Source organism: Enoplosus armatus, chromosome 8 (genome assembly GCF_043641665.1).
Source record: "Enoplosus armatus isolate fEnoArm2 chromosome 8, fEnoArm2.hap1, whole genome shotgun sequence".
Classification (NCBI taxonomy): Eukaryota; Metazoa; Chordata; class Actinopteri; order Centrarchiformes; family Enoplosidae; genus Enoplosus; species Enoplosus armatus.
Window position 1 is genome coordinate 22,224,455 of NC_092187.1, and position 20,024 is coordinate 22,244,478.

Sequence of the window (20,024 nt, forward strand, 5' to 3'; positions counted from 1 at the left end):
GGACAACAAGGGCAGCTCTGGGTCATCACAACACCCACGTTTCAAATCAGCGACCCTAAAACTTTAACCCGCTTCACACAACTAACTGATTGACTGTGGTCTTGGATCAGTTCTTGGGAGTGCTCTTGGACTAGACTTGAGGAAGGGAGGGACAGAGAGAGAGAGAGAGAGAGAGAGAGAGAGAGAGGGAGAGACAGTGGGGTTGTGTTTCTCCTCAATCAGACAGACAGGAAGTGGATCAGCAGGAGGGAGGAAACCCCCTTCTGGGCTGCTGGGTCACAGGTGGCTCTGCTCAGGGACTAGCAGGGGGCCTGGGTGAGGGGCAGGAGCCTTGGCTGTCAAAGCTGGCTGTCCTCGCCTTCCACTGCAGGACACACAGACACAAGGAAGTGATTCATAACGCATATGCTGCTTTTTTTCTTGTTTTGTGACCAATGTTTTTTAATTAAATTTTTCCATTTAGTTTGGTGAGGGTATAGGAAAATAACAAAGACTCAATAATTAGTATTTGACAAGATACCTGCATACAATCTCGTCAAAACACAGACAGGATGTTATCGCCATCTCTGTTTTGGGTCTTTGCAATACCGAAATAACAAAAAAAAAAAAAACCTGTAACCACCTACTCCTTATGCCCTATATTTATACCCCTTAGCTGCAGAAAATAAAGAATAAATGAGTCAACAAATAAAATGGATGAGAAAGAAAAAAGATTTAAAGCATTTTCAAACTATCATGTGTTAAAAAAAGACCAATATAAAAAAAAATTTAAAAAGTTAATATTAACGGACTTTGCCTCACTTCTATTTATGTTCTAAATTTTGGAAGCACAATTCCCATAATGCTTTAGGGGATGTAAACATGAAGTATATTGCCATGGATTCAGTCAGTTATCCTGTGGGCTAAAACGGTTCTTTTTAGCCTAGATATCTGTTTACATTTGGACAAATGGACCCCATTAAAAGTGTGCCGAATTAGCTATTAGCATTTCATGTTTGCAAATGTACTTGCAGATGTATAGACAACTATCACTGGATCATTTAATACTGGAGAAAAGTGTATCTTTTTTCTCTATGATTTCTAAACGGATTTACGGACGTTTATTGACCGATGGGAAAGCTACTTAAAGCTACAGTAGGCAATACTATATATTAATTTTGGTTGAAATTTTGCCCATTGCATGTCTATTTGTACAGAGTCGATGTGATTGGCCATTTACGTGCTAGCTAACCCTGATTGGTTGTTTGATTCAGACCTGGTCCAGTTTTTTAAAAGCCTAAATACAAAGGGGCGGGTGCTAACGGAAACTCATTTTTTTAAAGGAGCCCTATTAGACTAAATTAATAATCAATAATATCGCCTCCATGAACTTTTTGTTCTCTTGACAGTGTTGGTAAACTGGCCAAACTACAATAACCTGAGTTCACCTGTCCCTTTAACCTCATGCAGTACATTTGTTACCTCATGCCTCTCCCTCTGAGCCCCCCCCCCTCCCCCGACCTCGCAAACTCTCCACTAAGTTAAAAAGTTTGAAACCTCTGCCCTCAAGCAGCTGTGGGAACTGAGAATTACCAGCTAAGCCCCAGATTCCTAATCCTAAATGACAAACACGTACAGAATAACCCTTTAAAAAAGACTCCAGTCCCGAACTCACCTCCTTCTCAGATTTCTTGGACTCCAGCAGGGGGTGCCAATGTGCAATGGGCTTTCGTGGGTAAGCCAGCATTTCGTTCCAGTGGTCCCTGCCAAGCCCCTCGGCGTGGCATCCAACCCTCATCACACCAATGATCTCATTATGACCTACCCTGTGGGGACACACACGTGCTGCATGAACACATCTGACTTAACCTGACGCGACATCTCAAACTTCAAACTGTTGTTTGTAATTGCAAGAAGGGCATTTTGTAATGAAAGGAGACACACATTTGAATCCGGATGTCCTGCCGATTGATACGGTGAATCTGCAGCTGATTGTCTCTGCGACGCTTGAATTGACTCATCTCTGGAAGACCATCTAAGGAGATCTTTGCTCCCATTAATGTGTGAAGCAGTTTTTTTTACTTAGCAGACCGTGAAGAAAACACAACAGGCAAAGTTTCTAGCTAGAATCTGCTCTTTTTATACTACACGATATGAAAAACAAACACACAGTGTGACCTTTAACATGCATGTTCTCAGTCTGTCAGCTGCCTGCACTGCATCCACTTTGTCCCTTTCCCGTTATAGCTTCACACACTGTAAACATAAAGGTACCGTTGTGCACTACTCTTTTTCTGAAGAACTACAATTCAACTGACTCTAATTTGAAGATGAGGAATAATCTTTTTTCATTAAAGATCCCCTCCAGACATATCAGTAATACTCGGCTTTCGATAATAAAGGTCTGTGGTCTGATATGATATTCAAAAATGAACTAGTTAAAAAGTCTTAAAATTACATCTACTCCTTCTCCCTCATTGAAAAATCCAGAATCTATGAATATGTACTACTACTCCACACAAGATGTCTCCTACTTCAAAGCTACTTGGACCATGATTGGCTCCAAACTAAATCAAACAACACAATGCTCTTAATGTGCACATCTTAAACTCAGATTTCAGCTGAGTGCAGAGAACCCCCCCCCCTCCTCCAGCAGATGAATTTGAAAGCAGACTTCTCAAACTCTGCATGTGCATCATCATTCTGCACAGTGAAGGTCAAACATCCAAGTGACGTAACAACAAGCAAAACACAAGACATTTTATTTATCATCCTGATCTGTCGGTTTCTAACAGGCGTCAGACGTGACGCTAAGTTGGATGTTTGCTTTGTACGTACAAATCGTAGTCCATGACAGAGATGTGCAGGCTGACGTGGTCCATGCTGTCTGGTGGGATGTCAAAGATGATCGCCTCGTTGTAGGTGGGATTCAGCGTGTTCTTTTTTATGCTCGTCTTCTTCTTTTTCAAGCGCCTCCCGTCACATATGAGCGACACTTTGACGTAGGGATCTAATCGGTGAGAGGAAAAGAGAAAAAAAAAAAGTGACTTACACACTTAAAGGGGAACTGCTGATAATTTAATTCCATCTTATTTAGGAAACTGCCAGAGCAATAATTAGCATGAAGATCAGGCTTCTGGGATTATTAAAAGAGAGCAGAGCTTTTACAATGTTTGCCTTGACTGCCAAAACATCTTCAAAGACGTGAAGATAGAGCCATCGATGGCCTATTTCATCACCCAGTGTGTGTGCCTTTTATTTTATTTCTACTTAAGCATGAAAGCAACCCTGGAGGACCTGGCATCAGTAACGTGCATGAAAGCAGATGAGTCAACGCCTTGTGTAAACATGGAGGACAAGGGACCATAGATAGCTTAAACAGCATGACTGAGAAAGCTTCCTGATGAATGCTGATTTCAATCGTCCTCCGTCAGTGGCAAATCTCCTCGTATGGTCCATTATGCCACGTTTTAGTCAGATGTAAGCTGCCCTAAATCTATAAAAGACAAACAAGAGTTCTGCCTTCGCAGCCCAATATGCTTGAAGGCACAATTTGATAGCTACGGGTTTACGATGCACAGATTGAAATAATAGCAGAGAGCTAAACCCCTCAAAACTCCTGGGATTAAAATCGTGAAATGTCATTAAACATGGGAGGAAAAAATGCCACATTCACTCCAAATTACACCTGAACTCTGGCATTTAATGCACAATAAATGTCACATTTGACAAGTGATATCAGCATTGTAGGGAAACAGTGGAACAGCAGTTTATTAGAATAAACAGACCGTCTGCAACTATTTGCTGACAATGTCTTAATATTGCAAGTGTTGAATATTAATAACTGCTGAAATAAACAGAACGCAGCTGTAGAGATGGCTCTCCACTGTTTGTTCACTTAATCTGACACGCTTACAATTGAATATTCAAAGCGGGATCATTCATTTTGAGCCACTGCACCTGTAAGTGAATCACACGACCGCACGCAGCAACACACCTGAGTATCCAGTGATGTCCATGGCCTTGAGGTTCCTGCACTTGATGACAGTAAGTGTGAGTCTGCCTGCGGTGGGCAGGTAACATAGTGAAAACATGATCTCCCCGAGGTCAACACTTTCCTGTGGGAACACACACAAACACGCACAAGCAAAACATCTATTTCAGTTTCACAGTTAACACTGATACTTTGATCCAGACTGATGTAAAATACGTGCAACGTCTCATCTCATCCAAGGTTTGTTTCTGGGATCAATGCAATATTTTATTTATAGTCTGCACAGTCAGTGAAGCAGACAGTGAAGACGAACACACACAAAAAAATATTCAATGCACTACTGGGTCATTTGTTCATCCTTCTTAACCTCTATCATGAATAAAACATGGTTAAGTTCACGGTGGCCTCTTGTTCCCACAAGTAAGTAAGTAATAAGTAATAAAATCAGACTCTCACAATTGAGACAAGTAAACTAGCTAATTCAACCACATATTACACATAATGGTGTACAAAAGAGGTAATATGATGCAAAATAATGCGGCTGCTCTATTTGCATTTTTGGGCTTGAAAAAGAACCGCATTATGAGCTTGTTGTTCGGTAACTGCAGCATTGTTTTTAGATCAGGTGCAGGAGGGATGCAGGCGTATTGTGAGTTGTGTTGAAGGACAAATGGATAATATTTGTTGTGAAGCACAGCGTAGGTTAGAGTATGAGTTGTGTTGTTGTTATTTTGTACCACAGGACAATAAAAATCACAAGGTCGACCTTTTTAAAGAAATATAGTTTGACATTTTGGGAAAATATGCTTTCTTTTAGAGATTTCGAATGACACACTCTCATGTCCGTGCATTAACTGTGGCGGTAGAGCCAGGCGATGATTAGCTTAGCTTAGCAAAGAGAGTGAAAGCAGGGGGAAAACAACTAGCATGACTCTGTCCAATGTGCAATAACCCAGCACCTCTGAAGGCCTGGTAGTGTACATCATTTCATTTTGGTCGCTAACAGGCCAGTAAGTTGACACAGTTTATTAATATTATCATTAAGACGTACAGTATTTGTACCATTGACTCATGTGAAACACAGCTAATAAGCTACGATAGCTCCCTTCATTTTGGACGCTCCGTTCCCTCAAAGGTCAGCACTGTCAAGTCGGCTTGCTGTTGGTCAATGTATGCTGTAGTGGACAAATGTAATGTAATTTCTGTTGGACTTAAACTATGTAAGGAGCCATGCTAGTCTCTCCAGTGTTTATGCTAAGCTAAGCTAATCACCTCCCGGCTCCAGCTCCATAGTTAATGCACAGACATGAGTGTGATATTCTCATCTAACTTTTGGCAAGAAAGTGAATATGTGAAATAGTATAAAGTTGTTAGAAGAAATATGAATCAGAAATAATCCTAATTGAAACAGAAAATTAGTTCTGAGCTTTTTCTTTGTATGCTGACGTATCTGTGGACAGGAGGGAAACTTAACAACTGGGCTTCACTTCAAGTCCTTGAGGTTTATTTAGCTTCCAGTATCTCCTTGAAACAATTTGGTTTAATTCTGAAATCATGGCTGACCTCCCAATCAATCTACGACGTGTTTGCCAGTTGCAGTTTTCATTGCATTATCACAAAACATCAATTCTGAACATGTTTCCAGATGATCATCATCACTCAAGACGGTAAATTAAATTAAACTACAGCTCGGTAACTTCAACATAATGTAGCCCACACACTCAACTGGAGTGAATGAGTCTTAGAAAAAGTTTTTTTTTTAGAGACTTATATCACCAAGAATGTTTTCTATACTCTTAATTACTTTTGAGACAAAACTTTCCAAGCATAACCTGTCCACCCACTAAAATATTAGCTTTCACTTGTGCGGAGACGGTCCTGTGCGAGTCCATACTGAGCTAATGAGTGTCCTGTTATCTGTCTCATGTGAGTTCTTAGCCCCATCCTATAAACAGTATTAAGGTCGCGCAGACCTCTAATCTCTCTGAGCTTGGTGAGAACCCCGCTGATTGGCAAATCTCAACACGCGCTGCAGTCTTAACGTCTCTTCACACATACAGCTGCGATTTGGCTTTCTCTGCTGTGCAAGGGAGGGATTTCGTTTGAAGGGTGTGAAGGTTCAGCCATAATGTGTGAGCACAGCAGAAATGTCAAGTGTTGTAAAAGCATGAAGTGACACTTTGATTGTCCTTGTAGAAACACAGGCTGTTTTGGTGCCAGTCAGTATCATGTGTGCCACATTAATCATTTTGTTTTAGCCACGCTAGCGGCGAGGCTCCAGGGACGGCAATGTCAGTCTGTTGATTGGTCAGTCCACCACAAACTATTTGATGGATTGCCATGAAATTTTGTACAGACATTTACGGTCCTCAGAGGATGAAGCAACTAACTTATCAACAGTTACGCTGTTAGATTGCCTTGAAAACTGGTACATGGGCATTCACATCATCCTCAGCATAAACTGTAATATAGTTGACGATTCCTTGACTCTTCATCTAGAGCCATCATCAGGCCAAAATTACATTCCCATCAGCCTTGTTCTTTATGTTTAGTGCTAATTAACTAATGTTAGCATGCTAAACACGCTAAACTAAGATGTTGATTGTTTGTGGTTTTGAGTGAAATGTTGTCACAACTATTGCATGCATTGACATGAAATTTGGTACAGATATTCAGGTCCCCATCAGGATGAATTGTATTAACTTCGGTGATCTCCTGATTTACCACCTAGCGCCATCATCATCACGCTTTGCCCAAAACTGTACTTTGTATTTAATGCTAATTTGCAAATGTTAGCATGTTAACACGCTAAACCAAGATGATGAACATACTAAACATCAGCATGTTGGCGTTGTCATTGTGAGCATGTTAGCATGTTGATATTAGCATTAGGCTGAGCTGTCAGCATGGCTGTACACTCCTCGTCTGCTTTAAAAATTCACTGTCAAGTCAATTACTTATTAGTCATTTACCACATGATAAATAATCTCCTCCATTCATGCCACTGATTAGCGTGTAAAAACCTTCCCAAAATAGTTTGAGATTGACCGTCCGTGAGGAATAGTCTGAAGTCAATGTAGTAATGCTTGTAAGTTGGTGTTATTGATGAATATCTCTCCTTGATCTATGAACTGAGCAAAGCTGCCGGCTCCTCTCTTCCACCTTTCCTCCCTCTGCTCGATACTGGCTTCTCTTCCACTCATTAAGCCGCACAGTGTCTTTATCTTACCCAGGACTTACATTACACACCACTTAATGTTTGTTTTTGTGTTTCTACTGAACCCCACCATCTGTGCATTCTTTATGTTGCCAATCTTGAATTTAATGTGAGCGAGGGATTTTGTCATAAAATCATTAGGTGGTTCAATAAAGTTTGTGTGCCAAGGAGACGGCCGCCTGCTTTTCTGCCTCCTAAGCAATAACGTTGAGATTATTGAACAAAACCTTGAAGAAGCTCAAGTTCAACAACTGGAGTGTGGAAACTGTCAGATGTAAGGGCTCTGTGGAGGTGATAAAAGTGATGAGGGAGACATGCAACACTTATTTCCTGAAAATGGCCCCTGGACATCATCAACAAGTAACAAAGCCAGCAGGAAAATAATTGCATGAGTAGGCTGTGAGTCACAAATATGCTTTTATGTTTGTGGTGTTAATACCCTGTGACTACAACAAGTCCCTTTATGTATTTTCGTAAGTGACAATTGTTGTTTTTGTAGAATAAAAAACTGAACTATATATCTTAATAATGCATTTGCTGTTTGAAGTATTTCTAGTAATTTCACTCACATTACAGGGCTGTGGACAGGATTTGAATTCCCTTAACGCAGCCTTTACCTCCCTCAGACACTTAAAAGAAGGTCTCAATCTTTTTTTTATTGTTTGGGTGCTACATTTTTAATTCCTGGGTTCACTGTTGAATTATATTTTCTTGATTTATGTTCTCTCCACACTGACAGATTAATACTGGTGCTTTATTTATTTATTGGCCTGAAAGTAGTGAAGATTTGACATTTTGGGCCCTATTTTATTAGCACAAGTACAACACCCAGCGTGAAGTAGTAGGTCTTCGGTGCACGGAAGGCGTCTCTAAGGGCACCTGCATTTGTGCTCCATGTATGTGCAGCAGAGCAAAGTGCAAAAGGGCTACTTGAAGTTGAATTTAGTTCGGAGGGTGTAGTGATTCATAAATACGCCGTCAGCCACTCACATCAGTGGTCTCATCGCTCTGAAACAGCTGGGCCAATCACAGTGAAGCACGACAGCTCAACAAACGAGATTAAGCTCACATTGTCAGATGCCTTCATCCGTTTGGCTAGCTGGTTGTGGGGGGGGGTTTCTCAATGAACTCAGAGACTACCCAGGGCTATTCAGCGCTCATGTGTGGCCGCATTGGTGTGTTGACTTTATTGAGCTGAGACCTGCACCTGTTTGCCTACTTTTGCTGAGAACTGTCATGCCGACTACCTCCAGATTTGTTTCTTTTTAGGACCAACTGCAAACAACAAAACATGGACGAGATGTCTTTGAGGAGCACTTGGGATGGCCGCTGCGGGCCTGTGCTTGAGCTAGCTGCTGATGCCCCAAACAACCCATTGCCAGCCAGCCTTTCAATTTCTTTCCTTTAGTCATGACTATTCTTCTTTCACACATACACTTTATGTTTATTACACTTTATGTTACAAAGTGAGCGTAGCCTAGACACTGATAAAGAGTTGATTGCCAGTCTTTCTCGTAACACAACAGAGTAGCTTTGCGCCAGAAACAGACCTGGTGTCTGAGACGTCTATTCTCACCACAATGTCTAAGACACTAAAATACCAAAAACGTGCTTTTCGCTGCCATATTTGAATGAACCTTACATCTGTGCGCGCTGAGCGACAAAATACCACACAGAAGGGCAAAGTGAATTTCAAGATCAGAAAAATACCAAACTGTCAGAGTGCTGCTTGCACTGGCAATTCTGCTGCCACGAATATATAACCCAGTACTGGAATCAGCCTTTAAAATACCCATTAAATACTGTCAGCTGGTTGCTACAGCTGGGCAGGCACTGCGTTTTTATTAACCTTGTACGTTACAAGTGTTAACTCACACCACACGTTTTAATAGGCCTTTCTGCAACTTCTATTCTCGCACTGTATGGATCAACCAACGTGGAGCTCACACTGCACAAAACTTCCGGTCCCTTCTGTCCAGTGACATCTCCAATAAAGTTTATTCAAAGACGACCCCGTCCCCAACAACTAAAAAGAGAGTAAAGCAGCATTACTTTGTACAGTTATACGATAATATGATAAAAGACAAACATGGAGCCGCAGATGCTTGGAAGATTCAATCTGGCTTGTGTGTTCTGCAGCAAAGTTCAGTTTTATATTACGGTAAAATATTCTAATAATATACAATAATAATATGAAAACAAGCTCACTACAGTTTATATCGGATCTTTTGACAGCAGCCATGGAGGAAATCGGACTGCTCAAACTGCAAGATAGCCGACCACACTCTGATCGTCCGACAGGCACGTTGATCATTCCAGCAATTAATCAGGCGACATGATCAACTGCACGTCATACAACGACTCACATCACATCCTAATGAGTACAGTGTCTTCCCAGCTTAATTCTCCCCCAAGATTTCCATTAGACGTGACCTCAGTCTGCTCAGTGGCCCCTGGTTGAAAATGTGACTTGTATGTATAGATTGTAATGTATACATGATCTCACCAGTCTGTGTGAGACATAGGCCTCATAGATTACTTGTGTCTCTATCCAGTAAGTCATTGATTGATACTGGGTCTAAACAAGAAAAACAAAAACAGAAAAAGCCAATAGATTCTTACACTGGTGGCATATTGGATGTCCCTCCATATGTTCGTCTCCCTGGAGAGGTCTGATGTCTCAAACAAGTTTTCCAGGACCACCTCCCCGATCATATCATGCCGTGAAAACCGGTCAAAGTCAAAGACGCTCATATGGAGCTTCCTGACCGCCAGCTCATCGTAAGGCACAGGAAACTGGAAGCTCTCGGTGAATGTGGGGTTGAGCGTCTTCCGGTGGACGCGGGTCTGGAACTTCTTGCGGTCAGGCAGCAGGTAGACCTTCACGTAAGGGTCAGATGTGCCGCATAAGTCCTTGGCAGGCAGGTCTACTGCCTTGATGATGTTGACTAGGAGGGCCTCGTTTTCGTAGTCGTACTTGAGAGAGAAGTTAATCGAGCCACAGTTTTTGCTGCTGCCGTTCTTGGATGAATCCTCTGATTCCAGCGTCTTCTGTTGGTAGAGCTCTGGCTGGATGCGTCCGATGCTGGTGGGTTTCTCGTCTTTGTCCACCATATAGTCATTTCCCAGGTCAAGACTGCCTACCTGCATCTGCCTGGGCAGGTGTCTTTTGAATGAGTTGTGCCTGCAGGGACAGGAAAGACAGGAAGAAAGTGACAGGGAGTGAATGTCTTGTGGTTTGTGCTAAAGAGTTGTAGTGACGACGAGTAGGGAAGCTCCGGGAGATTTTTAATTCAAGGGCCCAGACACACCGAGCTGACCTCAAAAACTAGCGCTGACAAAGGCCGACGGTGTCACCTCACGTCTTCTGTTAACTCTACAACTGATCAAAGAAACAGCAAATACGTGGCTTGTATTTATATTGTTTTTAAAAATGCATGAAAACAAATGACCCTAGAAAGCCTCCTATCCTCATGCCACTGTCACTCTTGTAACACGCTTGGGATACCGATTAGGAATATGTCTTAATCGATTTGCACCTGACGCTGTTAAGTTGAGCTTTTCTCTGTTTTGCACTGGGATTGTCTGGTCTTTTTACGTGAGGAATGGGAAAATGAAATACAAGGAGGAAAGTCAAGTTGAGATAATATCGCTCTAAAATTATGAAATAACAACAACAACAAAAGCACAGTGACACGCCAGTGAGGACCGAACGAGGACCCCGGGGGTGACTGATGGTTTGCTGTGTCAGGAGCCTGGATGGAAATTGTTGCTGCTTTAGTCCAAGGACGAGTAGATGTGCTTTTAGCTGCATAATAAGCAGAATGGACTCACTCATTAACATGGTGAAAACGTGCTGTTCTGCTCGTATTGCTGCAGCAAATGCTTTTTTCTCCACTCTGTTCCATTAATTCTCATGACGAAGCCATCACATATAATTAGCCTTAGCATAATGACCTGCAAAGAGGTGCCTCTGAGGCAGAGAGCAACACGATCTACAGTATTTATTACAATTAAATTTGTAGGTAGCAAATTGCTTAGATGGAACATTTCTACCGTCATTAGTGATATATTAGGGGTATCTGGTGTCTACTCTCTGACAATACACAACGTGTGGTAGTGAGGCTTTTCCTCACGTTTTCTTCTTTATTTCATGCTGGATTAATGGAGTTACCACATGATGTGGTGTCTTAAACTCCGCCTATGTGTGCAGGCATGCATGCTTGTATGTGCCCCTGAGCGTATTTACACATGAATAACCACATCACACAGTCTTGTTGTAGTCGTAGTTTTACATACACACGCGTGTACATGACTGACCGGGTGGAGGAGGCCGGCTCAGTGGTTTGCCTCTGCATGCGTTGCGTGCGGCGGAGGAAGTGCTCCCTCATGGAGAGCTGCACATCGGTGGGGATGTCGGGGGATGTATGGCTTATCTTCACCGCCGCCTCCAGAAAACCCATCGAGCCCATGGGGTCCTTCACCTTCTCTGTCGCCATGGTGACCGGTGACTGCTGGGGACTGGGCAGGAGGAGAGGCGGCTGGAGCGGGCAGCGCTCTGGGCCACAGGGCGGGGTGAGGGGTGGACTGGGGAAACGGGCCTTAGTTCGCCAAGGCACACAGCACAGCTTCCAGGAGATGAACGTAAGAAGGCCCAGCAGAGCCAGGCCACAGACCACAAACACACCGAGCAGGAGGCCAAAAGTAGCGTCTGGTGGCGAGCCGCGGGGACCAGAAACAGAGGATCACACAATATGGACAAACAGATGGTGATTTCAAGGGTGAGAGGAGAGAGAGTGAGAGAGAAAGACAGTCTATTAGGACATGGTTTTTCAAACGCTCTGGTGCTATATCAGTGGTTTTTATATAAGGCCGAGGACACTGGGAGATGTGCCTCATAAATATTAAAGTAACCTCCATTAGTCTTCAGTTCAGCCAAGGGATAAGCCAGGGGTAAGAAGAGCATATTAATGTAAACAGAATTCAAATGTGAGTGTGGTATGCACTCTTGCACATATACACACAGAATTTTTCTATGACATTAGACTTGCTATATTTGTAAAAGTAATTATAGTGTGACAAATGGTAAAAAAAAATAAAAGAAGCGAACAATACAATCTATTTGAATTTGGAAAAAAAACATGGAACAGAATAAGAGTAGAGCCAGCGTGTCAAACCTTCCTCTTGGATTTCTACCATGAAGCAGATAAAAGGAGCCGGGTACAGTCAAACTCATTTATTTTCCGGTATTTTGAATATGCTTCCTGGGAAACAAGCGGCATACAAAGACCTGAAGACGCACCAAGAATGCTGACAAGCACTTTGCAAGGATTCACAGGGACCGAAGGGAACAAACACAGAAAACATACAGTATGTATCTCTGGATTTTGCCTTTGGGACACTCCCCAGAGTCGCTCCGTTCTTGATTTAAAGTAATTATATTTCACCACCTGACACTTGGAGTTTTCTACACTTTTCAGCCGTGATTGAATTCAATTCTCTAAATTTTGCTGGAGTGCTCTTTCCCGCAAGCCCTGATTACTTGGATTTATCTACAATAACTCACGCTGAGGAGCGTCTCGGTGGCCTCTCAGAGGATCCCTGAACTCCCGTCTCCACATTACACTCCAGAGATAGCAGGAAGCTGCTTCCAGGCACATTCGATTAGCTCTTTTCTAATATTTACCTGGCTAAACCTCTCCTCACTGAGGCAAAGGATGAGCGTCAACAAGCGCTGAAACCTGCAGGTGAGGTTGTTTATTGGGTTAATACGTGTGATCTATTATTCATATGGAAAATCAAATAACTTGCAGCCTTTGACTGTGGTGGAAAAAGTATTTTGAAAGTGAAAGTAGCAATACAATTACAAGTCCTGCATTCAAAACCGTATCAAAATATTAATTATCAGCAAAATGTACTTAAAGTAGTGGAATGTAACTAAGTACCTTGACTGAAGTACTGTACAACTCAAGTACAATTTCAGGTACTTTACTTGAGAATATCCATTTTACATGGTCACTCTATACTACTCTACACTACATTTCTTGTACTTTTTACTACATTTACCTGACAGCTATGGCTGCTAGTTACTTTACAGATAAGATTTAACATTTAAATAATAAAATTAAATAAAAACATACAATGAGCTTCTAAAATACAACTAATTGCTGAGGATTAAACCACAATATCCCCAAAAAAACTAATACAGATTTGTGTCACAGCACTTTGTCTTTTCTTTTTTCCTACAACATTAGTCCTCTCACGACCCCTCAGATTTATCTTGTGACCCTTTGGAGGGGCCTCACCCCCAGGTTGGGAACCACTTGACTCATTTACTGAACTGTATATTAAGTACATAAACTAGCTCCCCCTCGACCAGCTACAACAGTAAAATGATGTTTCCACGCTGATGCATCAGTGTCAGTAACAATCTAATGTCATCTGTAATAATTGACATTATTGAATGTAATATCCTTCACAATGCTTTTATAATGCATAATGTTTTATTTATGCTCAACCACAGACTTTGTGACCTTATCCTGATTTACTTTCCCTCACATACATATAAGGCTGAGAAACAGCATCTTATGAAGGGAAAAACACGCACGAGCTTCAGTGTAGTTCGCAGAGGTCCGCAGGTGTGGAAGGAGATTGATAACACTATAAAAAAAAAAGTCATTATCTCAGTCTGTTTTCAGAAAGCGCTTAAGGCAGCAGTTACTACTAAAATATGTTAAAGGCTGGGGACTTCTAAACTAATTACTCTGAAATCCATTTAATTATACTGTTATTTTCACTTGCCGTATGTCTCTATATCTTACCTATTTAACCAGTGTTCAGACTGATGGAATAAATATCTTGGGAACATTTAGTAGTAGTTTTTTAGGTTCGGGTTAGTTAGCCTTAGGTTGTTACTGTATAATACATGCGCAACGTGTTAGTAAACATATATCATAAATGCTCTGCTTCGTCCCGATTCTCAAGCTTCAGATAGCTTATGAGGATGTCTGATATCAGTCAGAGGGGACATGTTTCTGCCGAACGGGTACTTTTACTTTTGAAACATTTTGCTAATAGTACTTCTGTACTGTATCTGAGCACTTCTTCCACCACTGAGTAAAAGTACTTAGAATGGCTCCTGCCAGTGTCATAATAATGCAACTATATTCTATATAATTATATGTTTTGTGTGTGAAATCATATTCTGCAAAGTAACTATAGCTGCCTGATAAATGTAATGGATTAAAAAGTACAACATTTCCCTCTGAAATGTAGTGAGTGGAGTAGAAGTATAAAGTAGCGTAAACTGGAGATTCTCAGATGGTATTACATTTCATAACTCACTTACATGAAGAGTTGTATGACAAACTACATCTTTTATGTCTAAACTACCGTCAGTCGACCAAAAGGCTATAAAAAGATAACATTTTTCACTTTTTTTTTTTTTTTTCCCACAAATTAAGAGCTTTCACGTTGAAAATACAAACTAAATGGAGTGTCCACTAAGCCGAATTTATAGCTTAGCCAAGTGGTGGACAGGATTTCAAGTCTGGAGGATTTATGCCTGAGGAGGATTTCTCAGCTGTCCACAGCCCTGGCCTCTCCATGTCATCTGAAATTTCACACAGCTCTCCACAAAGCTTCGTCTCGACTAGGCTGTCGCTCGCAGAGTCTTCATCCGCCGTCACAGCAAATTGAAGCAGACCCTGCGCTGTGCAATGCGAACGCCCCCGTGGTGACAATCTTTCGTTAAAAAATGCGTTGACAGGTCAGAAATGTGTATTTGAGTATGCAACTTTGGCTTGTTTTACTTTTTCCACTGGGGCAGCACCCTTCAAAGTGAAGTATCCTCTAAAGCAGGGGTGTTCATTGTAGGGATGGGTATCATTAAGGTTTTAATGGTATTACTACTCTTACCGATACTGCTTATCAATCCAGTACTTTAACGTTACTCTTATTGGTTCTTTCAGAGAAAAAAACAAAACAAATTAAGAACAAAAGTAGAATTTTTGGACAGTTTGGATGATGACCTGACCATTTCAGACTGAATTTATGAACACACCCATATTTATAGCAAAAACACGTATGTATAACTTCGTTAACTCTGTGTGGGCTCTAGGCTGCTAGCATACATAGCATACCTGAGGTGGATGGGGGTATTTTCTTAATTTCTCCAATACCGAGAGCAGAACAGTTAACGCCAGAGCTTATCAACACTACGGTCCTTAATAATTTAGCCCCGCATCCCAAATTCATAGTCTGATGCTGTGAGGTCACCCCAGACAAAATCAAGACAATGCAACATCAGAAAAGTTTATATTAATGGATTTTGTCAATCCTATTATTATTCTTTGTACTTCGATTTGGTACGTACTCCTGCTGTAACTTTTGGAACTAAAGCTCCCATAATGCTTTTGGGTCTGTAAGCAGAAAGTATAATGTTGAATGGATTCAGTGAATTATGCTGAGGGTTTTTTACTCGTTTTACTTGTTTACATTTTGGTGAATTGGCCCCTTTAAAAAGGATGCCGATAAGCTATTAGCAGTTCCTGTTTGCAATCTACCCACAAATGTACAGACGGCTATCACTGGATTACTTTGATACTGAAGAAAACTTTAAAATGTGATGATTCTCAGGCAAGTTCTGGCGTTATAAGAAGCGTCTTTTCTTTTTGTATCATTAAGCGGATTTATGGACGTTTGTTTGCGATGGATATCGAGGTTAATGATAAAGTGTAAGTCACGTTACCTCTAAGACTGTGTGTGTCATGTCTGTGTTCAGATATGACTGAGTCATGACTCTGTGCGTCACAGCACCTGTGTCTTTCACCTCAAGCAGTATCTTTGAACCTCACAGTTTCAAAACCTCTGCGCTGAAATACCACTTAAAAATGTCCATGTGGGCAGACATGATGAGTCGGAGTGCTCTTTTGTTCACGTGACAGCTTTTTTCATTACGTTCTGAACTTGTATAACTTCGTATGACAGATGTCATAACTGATAAAGGCATAAAAAGAAGTAGAAAGTGCATTTTCTTTTCTTTGTTACTTGTGATGGTTTCTATGATACGCACAGCAGCCAGATCTGAATCATGCTTTTGTCACCAGTCTAGTTGGGTGTGATAAGGTTAATGAGAGAACTCCAGCACTGCAATACATACCAGTGCAGTCTACCATAATGACTGCAAAAATAGAAGTGTTGACGTTGAAATGCTGCTAATTTCTCAGCCTTACCTTCTAGCGGTGAGAAGACGAGACATGCTGAATGCAAAGAGCTAATGATGCAGTGATAGTGAGGCCGAGAGAGAGAGCCCGGCATGAGAAACAGAGAGCGATGGAGAAGCCATTGTTCTTCCTCTCCAGACAGATGGGTAATGGAGCAGAGCTCGGTGAACATATTACTCCCTCCGGACACAACCTCCCCTGACAGCGTGAGACTAGACTGACCTCAGGGTTTAGCACACTATTAATGATCACACCCACGCCATGGAAGAGTGGACTATCACTATCCTGCAGTCAATCAAAAGGGTCTTTTCGGATCCTTTCATGCTGAAAACACCTTTCACAATCAATACTTCCAAGGCTGAATCCATCTCGCTGCAAAGCTCCTTCAGGTGGGTTTTAGGGCAGGTGCAAAGGGCAAGGAAGAGAGGCACTGCTGCGTGAAAGACGTGTATTTCATTTTTAAAAAAACTTTCAGGTATAGACCTCTGAGCTGGGTGACTTGAATGCGGTGGCAGCTCCGGCGCTCTAAAACCGTTGTGGCATGCTTACCCTTTTCTCACAAGCCGAACCACATCGAGCTCTGCAGCGAGCAACCGGTGGCCGCTCTCCCCGCTGCCACTTCTCATGTTTCAGTGCGATCTTTGTTTGATTCAGTCATGAAGTCGAACGGCGAGTTCCTTATTCACGCTCCAAGTCCCAATAAAACCGGGCCTGTCTGGATATTATCAGGTGTTTCAGAGGATGCACAAATTTAATCAAGGTTTGTTTTCAAGTGGAGTCAGAGAGCAAAGTGAAGCCTGAGGGCTTTTCTCTTTCTCTTTTTTTTTTTTTCATCAAGTGCTTTCAAACCCAACCTGGTTTCCATAGTAACCCAGTCATTAGAGAGAATATGCACTCTCTCTGTTTGCTGTTATGAATTGACTCATCTTCAGCAGGAAAAGTCCACTGATCATAACACACGCAGGTCATAGAGACGTCAGAATGCTGTTTGCGGTGATTAAATTATTTAACACAAGCTGCAGTCTGCAGTGTGATGCAGTGTGACACACTATAGGCTTTCGTACACTAACGTGATGGCAGTGTTTTTATTGTCATATAAGGGACTGTGTGGAAATTATTAGGGGAGAGGGTCTTTTTGCTGAAGGGAGGGCTTTTTTAGGGAGTAAGGGATTACTCAGCCAAGCTTGTGTTGAATAGATAAAATATATTTTCCAAACTCATCGTTCATTCCTCATCCTCAGATCCTTTTCTCTTGTAAAAGTAAAGAACACTGTTTGACAATACAAACATTAAAGCATACCAGCATAACCACTGAGTTCTTTCTCAAAGCATGTTGCTACACATCCAAACCATCAACGGGTTATGTCAGAACAAATTACATTTTAATTACATTTTTTACTTATAGTACTGTACTGTAACACTTGGGTCAACTCGCTCTACCCATGCGGCTCCTTCATTTCTTGTCTTCTACATGAACAATCAACTGGTGAATATGCAGATTTTTTGCCCTGGTGTTGTAGCTTTGGCCTCAGTCAATTGCGCATATTTAAGACCCTTATACAGATTTATAACAAACTTAGTTTGAGTTTTAAAATCAGCTGCTAACAGTCGTCTTTTGAGCTGACAAAATCCACGCTCATCGGCTGCTTTTATATACTTTTCTTTACAGAAATTACAGTGAATTTCAATTTTTTTGTGCTTTGTCTCTTTCAGTTATTCTTTTGACATGTTGTAGCAGTGCAAGAGGAAAGATCCAAAGAAAATATTAATAACTCTTGGCACGACCTTGCCTTTTTAAAAAGTGAAACATGAGATTCAGCACCTCAGTATTTCCCATACAGTCTCTAACGACCCTCAGTGATCAATAGAGGTAAGATGACCGCTGTGTCGTGTGCAGTTCGCCTCATTTACCTAAAGGCCAGTGTCTCAGGATGGTGGTGAGTGCTGCTGCTGTCTGAGCCCTGTGGCCCACAATTACTCATGTTCTCTGCCTGTCACTCATGACATCTGAAGTTTCCGCAGGAAAAAGAGGAGAGCTGCAAAAAAAAACTGTGTGAATGTGGGTGAGAGAGAAAGTTAGAAGTTTAGTCTCTTGAGATTTCATTTTTATTCCTTTTGACAGATTAAAATGTTTTGAAAAATTAATGGTTCTTTACGGTTGCCAATCGCCCTCCAACATCCACTGGACTGACACTGTTTTTTTTCTTACAACACATTGTGCATCGTGGGTATAGCAAATTCAAAAGTAATTTCAGCCCAAATATTAAGAGGATCATGTGCATTTGACTTGCTGGTGGTTACAATTTCCAGAGAAAATGAAACTGGTTCAGGAAAAGTACACTATAAACGACGAGCAATGACGTTTCATGAAATTGGAAAAGAGCTTCGACTTGCACAACTGATTTCAGCACAAAATAGGCGTGCCAGTTTACTATAGTCTACTTAAATTGTAAATGTTTCCTGAACACACTTGTTTCAAAGCTGTCAGTAGTGGCTTTCCTGTCTTCTTTCCCTAAGGGGGGAAATAATACCCTCTAATCTTGATGTGGGTACCTCAGCCATTTTTGGATTTCTGTATCCCATGGTGTCTTTTTCAGAGCAATCAGAAAATCCCTTAATCCCCCAGATCCTCAAATCCTAAAGCCCCACAACATCCGAAGAGGAGTTTAGACCCCAGCAGATCAGCCGGCGGTGTGAAGACAAATTTGAGGCCATGGAGAGAAACATTATACTTTCAAACTACATTGAGGTGGGAAAACATGTTATTTTTATGGGGAAATTCTCCACATTAGGCTCAAAAGAGCATGTCTTAGTAATTATCCTTACTTAAAACATTGAGACACTTATTAGTCATTATTGATTGCTTTAATTTCGAGTTCATCTGTGTGTAGAAATAGGGAATGTAAACAAGTTTTAATGATTGCAGTGGTGCGTAAACACTCAGAGAAGAAGGGATAGATAACAATGTTTCTTCCAGCTCACTAAAAGTTGTATTTTATTACAGAGCAAACTTCCACTCAGAGTACACAGCTGTGTCGGTCATAAAGGTAAAAGAGACAGGACCTTTAAAGACACAATAGATAACGTTTTTCCATTATGTGTACTCGGCAGCCTTAAGCGAAAAAACTGAATATTGGGTACTACGTCAAATGCAACAGTATTTGGGGGAAGCACCTTCTCTGCAATATCCACTTAAAACCAATTGCCCCTGTTTGTCAGCTCAATCATTCAGTCTGGTTGACAGTTCCAACCTTCAAGGCCGAGACATACTGTCAAGTTGAAATATGTTCAAATATTTTAGAGCAGGGTGGTGTTTTTTTTCTGTCAAAGTTTTGCCAAAATGTGTGACAAAGACGTCCAGGAAACTGTCAGGGTGGCAATGTTCAAACTCTGCGACAGCTGAGGGGATGCAGGCAATCTATGCACAGATTCTGACGCTGAAATGCAAATGAATAAAAGAAGAAAATCAACTTTAATCATCCCCATAATTTAAAATAAAGATGAGCCAGACCTCTATGAATGATGAATGGTGAATCTATGATTCCTGAACAGATAGTAACAGCTCCAAAATGTGTTTAAGGAACAAAGTCTTTGTTAATTCAAATTCATG

At 41.4% G+C, this 20,024-nt stretch overlaps 1 protein-coding gene across 1 annotated transcript in view; it reads right to left on the bottom strand.

Annotated features, from left to right (window-relative positions):
* Positions 1-292: 292 nt before the first annotated feature.
* The window catches only part of syt6a (synaptotagmin VIa), a 51,842-nt gene continuing 32,110 nt past the window's right edge, over positions 293-20,024 (bottom strand). The window contains exons 2-7 of the mRNA XM_070910050.1: positions 11,511-11,901; positions 9,813-10,374; positions 3,977-4,097; positions 2,818-2,989; positions 1,655-1,805; positions 293-364 (exon numbers count right to left, since the gene is read on the bottom strand). Of these exons, the coding sequence (XP_070766151.1) occupies positions 293-364; positions 1,655-1,805; positions 2,818-2,989; positions 3,977-4,097; positions 9,813-10,374; positions 11,511-11,901 (1,469 nt within the window). The remainder of the gene's footprint in view (positions 365-1,654; positions 1,806-2,817; positions 2,990-3,976; positions 4,098-9,812; positions 10,375-11,510; positions 11,902-20,024) is intronic.